At 41.4% G+C, this 13,129-nt stretch overlaps 1 protein-coding gene across 4 annotated transcripts; it reads right to left on the minus strand.

Annotated features, from left to right (window-relative positions):
• Window positions 1-129: 129 nt before the first annotated feature.
• Window positions 130-11,261, minus strand: FLACC1 (flagellum associated containing coiled-coil domains 1). 4 transcript variants are annotated; one of them, XR_009958825.1, is made up of 9 exons: window positions 11,122-11,261; window positions 10,404-10,424; window positions 6,072-6,124; window positions 5,466-5,565; window positions 4,765-4,868; window positions 4,400-4,462; window positions 3,392-3,481; window positions 2,135-2,290; window positions 130-472 (listed from the first exon to the last, which is right to left on the minus strand). XR_009958825.1 is itself a non-coding variant. In XM_062579260.1 (9 exons), the coding sequence occupies exons 1-9, from the start codon at window positions 11,147-11,149 to the stop codon at window positions 412-414; spliced, it is 630 nt and encodes a 209-aa protein (XP_062435244.1). In that variant the 5' UTR covers window positions 11,150-11,261; the 3' UTR covers window positions 130-411. The 4 variants fall into 4 exon arrangements, 3 of the variants coding, with proteins under 3 accessions (XP_062435244.1, XP_062435245.1, XP_062435246.1); XM_062579260.1 differs by having other exon boundaries at window positions 2,135-2,244; XM_062579261.1 differs by adding an exon at window positions 6,974-7,254 and having other exon boundaries at window positions 2,135-2,244; window positions 5,466-6,124; window positions 11,122-11,132.
• Between the last annotated feature and the right edge of the window lie 1,868 nt (window positions 11,262-13,129).

The raw sequence follows: 13,129 nt of genomic DNA on the forward strand, positions 1-13,129 counted from the left end.
CAGAGTATCCTCCTCCTGAAGCAGTCCTAGCATTCACATCCATTGTTTGGGTGCAGCCTCATGCCTGAAGATGGCCTGTTGCCCTGTTTGCACTTACCTTGGTGGCCTTCAGATCTCAGCTGCAGGTGTAACCAAAGAGGAGTTTGCTAGGTAAGTGACAACTCCTCAAAAACATTTTTGTAGTACATCCTATGATGAGTATGCACTAAGAACTGGGGATGATACAAGCTCTGAGTAGAAAGTAAAGCTTTGTTAGGCTCCAATTTTTCACCGTTTTTATTTTTTTTAATGAAATGTTTGTTCTGTTAAAATGGCATTACGGATTTCAGCATTAGCAGTGATGCCGATGTAGGTGATGGTTGACTTACTTCACTGAACAGATTCGGTCTTCACTACAATTATTTTAGGAGCCTAAATCCTTCCCTGGACTCTTCTGCTGAATACTTCTTCATTCTTTTCTACTAGTTTGTGTCTGTGAAGATAAAGGCAAAGAGATTGTTGACAGTGAAAGTGTTTAGAACATTAATAGATGGCAGAGGCAGCAAGCAGTTACAGAAGCAGACAAATCTGTGCTTCTAAGTTCTCGGGGTTATTTTCCTAGATACTGGTTGATACTTGCTTAGAGATTCAGCATGAAACCAATGAGAGCTGAGCTGAAGCAAGGACGGAAAAACTTCTGTATATGACCTGTTTCTTGGTTTCAGCAGGATTGCCTATTTTGGGCAATGTCCAACACATTGTTACTTTTCTTGAGTACCAGATAGAAACCGAAAGCAAAGAATCATAATATTCCACAGGCAAAATAACTAATGTAGCCTGGTTTACTGTGGATTTACGCCCTAGATATGCCTCTCTCTGTACATACTTCTCAGCCCTCTTACCTCTTCCAGTCACCTATGTTTTTCAGCAACTTTCAGTTCTCTGCACACACCCTGGCCTTCCTTCCTCCTCCTACTATACTAACTGCCTGGGCTGCCACATTGCTAATTAGCCAGTGATTTAGAAGCCCTGAACTCACACAGTTCCCTTTCCATTCAAAGGGGGGGGGGGGCTTTTCCTTTTTATAAAGTCTGCACTTTTGACAAATTTTAAGTGCACATAGAGATTCCCAAGTCAGAGGAGTGTGAGTGACAACATGCTTGCATTGACAACTTTTTCTGCAGGAATCTAAACAAACAAACAAACAAAAATACATATACATAATACATACACTTGGCTACAATAAGTACCATTGGCTACTCTGAAGGAGCTAGTTTCCCAAGGACTTCCTGGTATAGAAATTTGGGCAATTTTTTCCAGCAGAATTAATACATGCCATAACCAAGGGTGTATTAGGCATCTCCTCATCTAATTATGAGTCTGATTAGGAATGCTTCATCAGCTAGGAATCTAATCTGTCAATTACAATTCTCTTCCATATTTAGTCTTCTCATATAAAGCAACTGATATCTGGCCAATTGGCAATGACCCCCTAACTCCTTCACAAAAAAAGCTACGCTCATTCACATGAAGAAAGAAAGAGGGCAGTTCTGGCTTACACTGACCTGGGGTATCACATCCCTCCTCTTCAGTAATTGAACAGGAAGGATGTCACTGCCAAAAATCAACAGGCAGATGATACTAGTAATAGAACAGGATAACAGGAATAGTAGCTATGAAATTAGAAAAAAACTTGAAAACATTAAAATTATTTAAGCAAAATACTAAATATCAAATATTATTATGAACAAGACTGAAAAAAAAAAAAAAAGAGAGACTCTTGGACACATTTGCCTGGCTTGCAGCTAATGGATGTAATAAGCCAAGCTTCTAGAAGAAAAGGGAAAACAAACACCGCTATTTCTAATGCTCCTGGTCAGATGGCAAAAGCATAAAAGCTACGTCAGTCATTTGTCAGCCTTCAAAGGGCCTGTGCATACTGCTGGGATGCTGTATCATACAGTCACAGCTACAGACATTCCCCTTCTGTTGTAATGGGGGGTGACAGGCCCCATACAACGATGGGCAGCATACAGATGGGACAGAACACACATAGGAAGATAAAAATAAGCTAATGTCACAATATGTTACCTTTATACTGGCTTAGTTGTGCTCAGTTTTGTGTTTCTTAATTTCTTACTAATTTTGCACCTACCTCAGGCTAACGTTTTCCTCATGCAGAGAAGCTGCAGTTATCTGGTGTTTTTCTTCAACTGCTGCAATTCTCTGCTTGATACTTCTCTCCAGCAGTAAATTTTTTGTTTTCTTGGTGGGAGGAGGAAAACACGGTTAAGTTTTCTTCTTTGCAAACCTGGACAACATCACAACTAGAAAATATAAGCAGCAGCAAATTGCAGAACTTGGCTGATGACAAACACAAGTTTTACCAAATACAGCTTGTCCTCCTCAGCCTCCACTGCTCCGTTTTTCTAATTTTGGAGGAACAGGTTATTAGAACTGTCAGATCAGAATAGCTGTAATTTCACAGTAAGTTAGGACATCTCTTTATCCTCATATATGCATTTACAGTTAACATTATAGTAATACAGCACTAGGTAGAATACCACAGTCTCTTACACCAACATCCAAGTTTCTGATAGGTAGTGGGAGAACAGAGCACAATTGCAAGCTGACAGCCTTTCCTCTCTTTGGCAGACTTCTCTGAGGAAATCAGATTATTGGCAATGCAATAAATATGCTACACATGGAAACGGAAAAGGAGATATACAGGGAAATGCAGAGCCTCTCTCACACATGCAGAATAGAGTCAGTCCTACAGGAGGCTAATATTTGCAATGCGACAACTCCCAAGATTTCCAGAAGCCGGATAAATGTGCTTATGCCAAGTGCTCTAGTATCTGCAGTCTCCACAAGAAGAGAATGCTCAGATACTTTCCCAAATGTAGTGAGCCACAGGTAAAGAGTAGGGATAAATAAAAATATTAAAATATATAAACAAATCTTAAAATATAGAGCAGACATGCCAAGTATTAACTAACACAGTTATAATCCCCTTAAAAGTATCAAGGGTCATTATGCTACTCCACATTTTCAGACATCCTTTCTAGTTCTGCAGCTTTCTATCTGGCCATCTGCGATGGTCTGCCTTGATCCCCTGCTAACCCGGTGAGCGCGGACACATTCGTTTCCCAGCCTGGCCTTGGCAGAGTGACCATGAACCTAGACACTGGCTTAGTTAAAGAGTAGCAACATTAACACATCAGATGAACGAAACAATGAGTAAGGTCTCAGTTGCCAACGTGCAACATGCCATCAATAGGGAAGGTATTTTGCACTAAAATTTGAAAGTTTGAGCATCACAGTAGCTTCCCTCACAGTCCAAAGACAGGAGTGGAGCCTCTGCATATGCTTTTGGCCGAAGTCACCGGGTGATCTCACATGCTCTCCCCACCTCTCTTTGAAGTTCATTCTGGGCATCCTGCAGACCGGTCATGGCAGCTTCAAGTTTAACTTCTTTCTCCCTGATACCAGCCTCCAGCTGCTGCAGTGAATCACACAGACAGTCATGAGGGGACAGTGTTACCACTCAGGCCCATCTCTGCTGCCCTCCCCATTGTTCCCTCAGGCCTGGCACATGCTCAGCCCTGCAAGGTCTGGATTAGCTCCTAGTCCTAACAACGTGCTTTGTCTCCTTTGCTATCTTGGCTCTGCAGGAATACAGTGTAGTTTCCGGCCTAAGTGTTTAGTTACTCTCACGCAGCACAGGAAGTGCTGACAGTCTCAGCTCACAGGGGCTGATTCGAGGAGACAGCCCTTTGTGGAAGAGAAGGCGTGAGACTGCTCTTTTTTTTTTGACTGACTGGGAAGTCCAGCTTCAAGCTACAGGCAGGGATCTGGCCTGCCCAAGGCGCGCACTAAGCTACTGGATCCTTCAGAAAAACCTAACTGTGCTGCTCGGTCCTCAGCCTGGCTGGCTGGGGTCTGCCTATATCCAGCCAGAATGATACAGTTTCAGGCTCACTGTTTCAGGTACTCTAACATACTTCCATGCTGCTGGATTTTATTTGGGCCGTGGTGTAAAACTTTTTTTCTGAAGAGATGTTACACGCCAAGTAACACCAAATTACAGCAGCGCATGTGGTGAGGGACCTGATCAAGCTGTAGCATGATGTATTCAAAGATAACCCACACTTACGGTAGCTAGAAAGAAAGCCATAACAAAAGCCATTCAAACCAAAAATCCATTTTTGGCCTATAGGTGCTTTCTAAGGCCTGGGCATGTTAAGAGCTCTAAGGCACCTTGCCCTGCCTCCCTGCCTGGGAAGTTACAGCTTGAAAGCCCATTACCCACTACCACATCGCGCACACACTTCAAGCCAAGTATCCTGTAGCCAACTGCTAAGGGTGCACCACTCACATCTGCACTACAGACACTTTCTGCTTTCACAACCAAACTTGCCTCTCTGCACTTCTGCAACTCTGCTATTTTCTCCAAGTCTTCTTCATGCTGTTTCATAAATACCTGAGAAAAAATAGAGTTTGGAAAAGCTTGTGTTCAGCATGCCCACATGAAGCCATCTGCTATCGAGCACACACACAAAAAAAATAGGCATTTGAACAGATTGCTTGTCACTCTTTTGAACAGCAATGCAAAGGGTGTTCAACACTTTTTAAATCCCTGGGATTTAAAACAACTCTGACCAAAAAAGAAAAAAAACCCACCCCAAATCAACCACACACAGTCACCCTTCAGTCAAGATAGTGGTGTGATGCAGACAGAAAGACAAAATGCTCTCACCACATGATTTCCCCAGGCCTAGTTACCTCTTTCTCTTGCTGGAAAGATTTCTCCATTTTAGCATTTCTATCTTGAAGATGCTTTGATAATTCCTGAAGTTCTTTCTCATATTTATTTGTCAGCATCTGCTCTGTAGAAAGACACACACCAAAGCCTCTCAAGCCTTCCCAGTTCTGTGCAGTGAAATTAGGCATATGGGGCAATGTGGCATGTTTTCCCAGATTTTCTACCAGAACTCTCTACCACCAACTTTTGTAGCCCCGTGTAGCATCAAGTGGCAGGAAACGAAGACCTAACAAATGCTAAGTCCACCCTATAAGCAGCTGTCACCCTATAAACTCAAACAATCTGTATTTCTGCCTCCCAAAACATACTCCTCTTCTTCCACTGGGTCCTCCTTTGGGTGGCAACTCTGATGCAGTCACTGCTAACCCTTGTGATTTCTGCATGTACTGCAACATGGCACATCTTGCTGCTGGGCCACAAGAAGCCTAGCAGGAACATGATGAACACACTGCTCCAACTAGTTATGATCTCTTAAATAAGGTTATTATTTTGGGGCCATTTCCAGTCCCAGAAAGTTTTATGTTTCATTTCACTTATTCCACTTCATTAAATTTCAAGCAAATATTGTTCTTTGGTAGCAGTTTGCTGTCCTGAGACAGTCTCAGCCAGAGATCCCTTCTGGCAACCTGAGCCTGCAGATACAAGCTCCCTCTTTACTTACTTTGCTGTAACCGTGCTTTCTCCCACTCAATCCTCTCACTTTTTTTCCAGTCTGCCTCTCTTCTAAGCCACTTCTCTTCCATCTCATCAGCAATGGTGTTCTACACATGAACAGAACAAAACTGAAATAAAACACTCATGCATACAGACCAAGAGACCTCAGAATCTCCCACACTAAGCTACAAATATACCCCTTGACATAGCTCTTGCCATTCACAGTTTGGAAAACTTTTGATAAGACTGTTCTTAGGAGCAACAGCAGAAGAAGCAGTTGTCTTCACAGAAGAGTCTCTGAACTTCTATTACTCCTCTGCAGAAGCGAAGGAAAACTGTTAAACGTCAAACTACCAGCTTCATGACATCCTACCACTGTCTCCATAAGACAAGTTCTGCTGTGTTGTTCAAAAGGGTATGTATCCCTCTCCCAGATTGCAGTGGAACCAAAACAAGTCTTCTGTGCCCAAGTCTTCCCACTTATTCATTCACTATCTATTCATTCTATTCATATCTATTCAGTCTATTCATTCACTGCATTGCCATTAAGCAAAATACGGAATTGAGTGTCATCCGCTTTCGAAGAGGACTGCAGGACAGAGAACACCTTTACCTGGTATACTTTGAATGCATTCTTCAGAAGCCTATATTCTTTCTGTAGTCCCTCTGAGAAAGGAGGTCAGAAATACTTAGTTAACAAGAAAATGCTAACACTTAGAACTGCAGTAACATCTTAATCCACACCTTGCAGGGCAGGTCTATGCTATTTGATTTTACATTAGTGGTAGAATGTATAATTTAGAAATCAAGTCAATTTCAAGGAGAATTTGATTAAAGGCAATATAACTCCATTGGAACAGTTGTGCTGCCTGACCATCTCACCTAAATACATCCATTTCACAGGGAAAGAAGGAAAAGCAGTCACATCTCAAACAGCTAAGTAGTCCTGCCATTATCATTGATCAGGAAAACTTCCTTGACAACCAATGATTAAAGAAAAACAAAATGAGAAACACTGTTAATCCTACCAACCTTCCCCAGAAATCAGTATATGGTGAGCCTAGGTAGCTCACTACACAAGAAATCTGATGGATATGTAGAAAGTTCTGATTCCAGCATACTTTACTTCACCTCATGCCCAGATCTTACTTTAAACCTAACTCAGGTCCTAATCAACTATAACAATCTCAATACACTAATACTTCAAAGGAATGCAATTCTATTATGTCTAGATCCTTTTCCTTAACAATTTTGCCTCTTCCCACAGTGACAGTTCCGACAGTTTCTTCTCAAATTTTCCTCAATTTCTAAGCAGAAAAAAAGGAGAGGTGTTTTAAGTATGTTAAAAGGGGAGGAACCTTTGCAGAACTTTCTAATAGTAACTAGTTTCAGATTGGTGCTATTTTTTTCAGCTCAGAGTCAGGATTGTAGGAACAGATTCTCAGATAATTTAACAACCTAAAATCTTAATTATAAACACAATTACACAACATTCTTCACAAAGTCTGCCAATACCCAGTTTTTCTTCTGCAGCTGTTCTCTCAAGCTCCAGTAACTTCTGGAAATGTTCTTGCAAGCCAGCAATTTCTAACCTATGAGCTTCTTGAAGTGAGCTGTGGAAGAAAGGTATAAGGAAAACGTGTGCATACAGGTCTCTCCACAGCACAGCTCTTGCCTCTCACCTCATTCTACCACTAACAGCTACGATGACAGTGTGATCAAGAGGGGGGACACAGCCAAATGATGCACTTTTATTCTTCCAGAAATTTGTTTGCCATTTTTCTCTCATTTCAGAGCTGAAAGAGATCAGAAATACCTGGTGTCTTTTCTCCTGCAGAGTTTGTACTGTTCTTTCAGTCTGGCTCACTGTAGACCACCAGTAGTCAAAGCATAAAAAGTATATTTTTATGCTTTGACTTTCTTCTCTTCTAGTCTTGACATTACATTATATGCTTTTAGTTTTTTCAAACACAAACATGTTATAGAATCTGCCCTAACAAGGCCATTTAGAAGCTTTGCAGCACATCTCCTTTTGAGGGGATACAATGTGGTTCAGGTATCCTCTCTGTTACCTGTTGTTTGTGACATTTCTCTTCAAAAAAACAACAGTTTGGCCATGTGTTTGTTTTATGTCCGTTTTTAATCACTTATTTGGGATGAACCATACATATCTGGCAGTCCTTTAAGTAGGAAGATGTTTTCTTTGTTAGCTTGAAATGCGTAAGAACTTGAGAGATAAGAACCTGCTCTGGGCAGGGATGTTGAAGGAAGTCAGGTGTTGGTAGAGTTACTTTACCACCACTCCCTGAAAATGATTCTCACCTTTAGAAAGCACTCAAACTAGTTACAGAGAATCTTGAAAAATCTTCTAATACCACTTCAGGGAGAGAGGGTGAGGAGACAGGGAGAGAGGGTGAGGAGACAGCACCAGCTTATGGGTTAGAGATAGGTGAGCACAACCATGCTCAGAGAAGCCTGTCCTTTCTCTTTCAAGGGACCAGGACTCCTGCTGTGCAGAATTGCCAAGTTTCATTTTCTCATAGACCTGCTTAACAGGCTGCAGGCTAATCTGACAATCTCTTTTCTTCTCAAACATTAAAGTGAAATCCTGAACAACTCTGTTAAAATAAGAACAAATGAAAGCATCAAATTGTTCTATGTGATATTAATCCAAGACTGTATGTTTGCAAAAGGAAAAAACAAAGAAACCCTCATGCCTAGCAGACACACTGCTGCCCCTTTTCATCAAGTCAAGAAAACATGCAGTCCAGGACCTGACAGCTGCCTTTCATAGTAATTTTGGCCCACAGGTAATAAAAACATTTTAAAGAAAAAACAAAATCTCACAGGGCATGGGAATTTACTTCCCAGTATGGAAAAAAGATTCTTCAGTCTGGCCTGATCTAAGAGCCAAAATGAGTTTGAATTTCATTACTGTAAACTAGATTAGTTGAAACTTAAGTTTAGGCTTTTTTGTCTCTCTCTGAACAACCACAAGGAGGCAGAAGTAGGAAACAAACACCTCTCCCTTCCCCACCCCAAACCACCACACCACATACATAAATCTTTGCTCAGCTCCCGTCTTATTCAAAACTACAAGAGTCAGAAGTTCTGGTTCAGTTCATCCTTGGACTTTTGCCTTGAATATCACAGAATTTGTACCTGATCATACACTCGTACTCCTTTTGTATTTCCTTGCATTTTTCTTCCATGTCCTTTTCCAGCTGCAAAGAAGAGATGCTCACTGAGCCGCCAGTAAAACAAAAGAGAAAGAGGTTTTTTGTCTTTCCCATTCATTTGAAAATTTGTGCTGTAAGTAGAGCTTCATTTGAGTTATCCAAATCTACTGAGAGCTCAACTGCAAGAGTAACAGAAACCTTCAAGCTGAAACTACTATCAACACAAAAACCTGTATTTGTATTCACTTCTCCATTGTATAAAATGCTTTAAAATGCAATTAATCTTTAGAGACTGGCAAAAATCTTTCCTTTATCAGTGCCAGCAGCTAAAAAGCAAATAAAGTAGCTCAAGGCACTTCCAAGTCTCATCTGTAGAGAAGAACCACTCTGGAATTTTTTAGAATTGCCAAAGTCCCATTGTTTTAGGTGACTTAATTAGGACAGTTCTCCAGAATGCTGTTACTTCCCCAGGACACATGCATATTCACAGCAGCATGGCAACAGCTATCTAGGTACGCTGGTTTCCAGCTCTCTGTACTATTCCCCAGAAAACTCTTCTAGTAGGAGCCCAACAGACTGAACACATGCTCAGCAATCTCTTGCTCCTGATCCTTGGAAAGGGTTGAGCTATTGTTTGAAGCCAAAACAATCCTTTCCCCTCCTGCCTATCTCAATCAAAATGACCTTTTTAACCAAGGCATGGGAAAACAAAGGACTTGCCTGGTTGTGTGAGACCTTATAATCTCTCTGCAATTGCTCCATCATGTCTGTCATCTCAGCGATCTCTTCCTGCAAGTCAGTGACAATATCCTCCCTGCAAAAATATACCATCTCTGCATCACACACAGGGCTTCTGCACCCATAAGCTGGTGCTGTCTCCTCACCCTCTCTCCCTGAAGTGGTATTAGAAGATTTTTCAAGATTCTCTGTAACTAGTTTGAGTGCTTCCTAAAGGTGAGAATCATTTTCAGGGAGTGGTGGTAAAGTAACTCTACCAACACCTGACTTCCTTCAACATCCCTGCCCAGAGCAGGTTCTTATCTCCCAAGTTCTTACGCATTCTAAGTTAACAAAGTAAACGCTTGTAGCTTCAGAAGGACTCAGCTAGAGATGGAGACCACAGTCCAAGATCACAGTTTAGTTATTACATAATTCCACATTGCTCTTGCTTTCCATCAAAGGCAATGAGATGCTAAGAACTTACAGAGGACACAGGTTATGGAATCAGTACATTTCAGTGAACTGAAGTGAGTAATCAAGTTTGAAATTCAGTCATTCAGTTCTAATAGATACAAGTTTTTGGTTCATAGCAATTTAATCAAGATAGACCCAGCATACAATATCTGGACCTGGATTCCCAAGAGATTTAGAGACAATTCAGCTCAGCACTGTTATTTGAAAACATGGAGCAGAGAAATAACGATAGTTGGTTCAGTTGCATTTAAATGGCTTTAAATGGCATAGAAACAGCTCTTTCAGTTTAGGATTTTCTGAAATCTTATTTTATGCAAGATTCAGATACTATTTCTTGATCACCAGCAAGAACAATAAATGCCCCATCTTCAAGCAAATGATAATACAGATTGAATGCAGAGCACATTTTGCTGACACTAAGAAAGCAGAGAGCAATCTTCCAAGCAAAATATGAAAGTAGGTGCCTTAAGAAAGGAAGACAGATAACATAGGCTGTATCAATAAAAAAGAGAGAAGGAGTAAAGGATACACATTTTTTGACTCTGACCCCAGAACCTATAGCTAATACTTACGTCTCATTCTTCTCTGGGGCGCTGCAAAAGAATAACAGAAGCAATCAACATTAAATGGTGCAAAAGATACACATTACATCTAAGAAGTAAGCCATTGCTGGACGGGCTTTCAAGCCTTTTTTCATTTTCACACCTTCACCCCCTTATGACAGTGTACTGGCATGCCTACATGTTGACTTCTAAGCATAGTGCACACACAGAGCAGATGTTAAAAGGATGACAAGGAGCCACTAGGAAGGTTACATCCTTTGCTGTGACTTCATCGCATCTGAGCTTTGGAAGGGAGACCATCAGCCTTGCCATTCTACACTGACAGCTGCAGGAATGCTGTATATGCAAGTGTGTATTTCAGCTTTGTTCAGGCAAGCCAAAGATTGAGTGGGGAGAAGATCTCCCCACCAACGAGATCCTGGTTTTGTTGTAGAATTTTGGTGAAATTAATTAAAAGGAAAGGAAAAAAAAATCAGACTGCAGGTTTCCTGTAACTCATACCAGAATCTGATCTTACCTCCATTCTGCAGTGGCATGAGTCAGGGGGTTGGTCAAAGCCCCACTGCATTTCAGCCTGTCTTCATCAGGGGAATCTCCCCTTGCTCAAGCTTACCCAGTTTCACAAGCTTTTTTGTTTTTATGCGTGGCCATGGCAGGGACAAGAAGTGACAAGTAGATAGCAGCTGACTCTCAAAACAATCCTACTAAACACACATTTTCAAGTTACCAGGGAGTGACAGGTGCAACTTGTTCATCCACAGATGATGATTTTCTGTCAAAAAATTTATCCTCTAGGACTACAGATAGATGGTCTTTAGCCCGCCTAAGCTTGTAGCCAGGTGCAATTTCCACAGCCTTTTCCATAGCCTGGGGAATGAAGAACGAACAATCAGCAGCTAGACCTCTTGAATTCTATGTGCTAGACTTCAGTTATTAATCTTTATTTCAGCAATGAGGAATGTAAATTAATATAAGTAAACATGACATTCAACCTTTAAGCTGGAAATCACATTTAGCCCCCCCAAAAAAGTAAGGAAACTCACCAGCTTTCTCAGGAATTACTCAACTGCACCTGGGTGACATTGCAAGGATTTCTATGCCCTGCTGTTAGGTCCCAAGACGAGACCAGCACACATCTCAGCAAGATGGAATATTTTGTACCAGATTCAGCCTCTATCACAGACTGAATTTGTGAGCCACAAATATAGTTACTTGATTAATTTGGCTGCTTCTCCCTCATGCCTTGCTAGAGAAGAATGTGAGACTGAATATAATGATCACGTAGTGGCATGCCACTCTGGGTGATGAATCAGAGGTACGTCTCCCTCCGACACCAAACAACCTGTATTCTCCCACTGTAACAACACACAGAACGGTGAAGTGCAAGAAAACCCTATTTCCGGGTAAGCTTCAGCAAACCAAGAGTTAAATATCAGTTATGAAGAGGAACAGTCAAAGTAAGTAATAATAATAATAATAATAATAATAAAATAGCTGCCAAACTGTTGACTTACTGGGAACCCAAAGCATCAGCTGTTGTAGATGGCAAGGAGAAGAAAAGTGGCAGCACAGGCCTGAGTGTATGGCAGATTCCCCAAAATCCAGAACAGATCAAAAACTTAAGGTTACCGCCAGAAACCACTCAACAGGGAAACAAAATAGGGCACTCGCGCAATCCACGTGCTGTCATGGAACCGCAGCTGGAGCCAAAACCTCCACAAGCTGACCTTAATGCACTCATCCCCCAGGCAGAGAGTTCATTCAGGTAAGAATACTTCATTCTAGAGCAGACTGCTTTGTGCCACTGTACTCACATGAGGGGCCTTTCTGCTTTTCTGCTGATTGCCGTGCCTCCTGGAGGGCGGTACACCTCTACAAATGAAAAAAGTTCAGAGTTGCAGACAGTCAAAAGTAGCTTAGTGACTACGTGCTTCAAATCTCAGAACCACGAGCCTGTTGCTGTAGTAAAGCCTCCTGTGCTGCCGGGCTAGTGTGACCAGACATAACACAGGGGCTTGCAAGGCACTAAGGATATGATTTGTATTATCTTAATAATTTAATCCATGGAGTTTTGGCCATCATTGATTATAAGCAAAGATCACTCAGCACCTCACAGCTTCAAAAGATAAAGCAACATTCAAAAAAGGTAAGCAGGCAAAAAACCCCAAACCAAACTAAAAAAAAATCCCACAGCAACAAGAAAATTCGGTGTCCGGACTGAGGAGAGCATTTCAGTTTGCTAATTAGACCAACTGCGATACAGGTGTTTGAGCTCCATTCCTCTCTGTCACCTGCTGGATGCCAGTATAGTGATTATTTAGGAAACATGGACTTTTGAGGAGACTGCAAGGGGACGGGATGGATCATAAAGCAACAGAGAAGCATGGAAGTCTTCAGTGCCACAGCATGCCTGGCACACAGCTGTTGGCATTGAGAGAACTCACAGCTGACTGCATGTGGCTCATAGGCCCTGTAACAAAAATCTCCATTTTGCTTTTTTCCTCTTCACTTACTTGTTTCTACATACAAATGCCAAAACTAGTTCTTTCAGATATCTTTGAATGAGTTGAAATAAAGACAAGTTGTAAGATCTCTATATGACAGAAAACAAACAACAAAAGGGTCTTTCTGAAGAATTTTGTGTTCCTTTTGAGAATCCCTCCCTAGACCTAATTTAACATGGATGGAGACAGAGACACAATTAACTTTCGGTGGCTTTTTAAAGCTTACATAAA

The sequence above is a fragment of the Rhea pennata genome, chromosome 6 (genome assembly GCF_028389875.1).
Source record: "Rhea pennata isolate bPtePen1 chromosome 6, bPtePen1.pri, whole genome shotgun sequence".
Taxonomy (NCBI): domain Eukaryota; kingdom Metazoa; phylum Chordata; class Aves; order Rheiformes; family Rheidae; genus Rhea; species Rhea pennata.

Bases quoted from the DNA above. Each gene is read 5' to 3' on its own strand.
- FLACC1 (XM_062579260.1), bottom strand. From the start codon at position 11,149: ATGAACAAGTTGCACCTGTCACTCCCTG. The intron at 10,425-11,121 runs GTAACTTGAAAA...ATTCTTTTGCAG, and splicing joins GTTGCACCTGTCACTCCCTG to CGCCCCAGAGAAGAATGAGA. The intron at 5,566-6,071 runs GTAAAGGTGTTC...GTTCATGTGTAG, and splicing joins ATGCATTCAAAGTATACCAG to AACACCATTGCTGATGAGAT.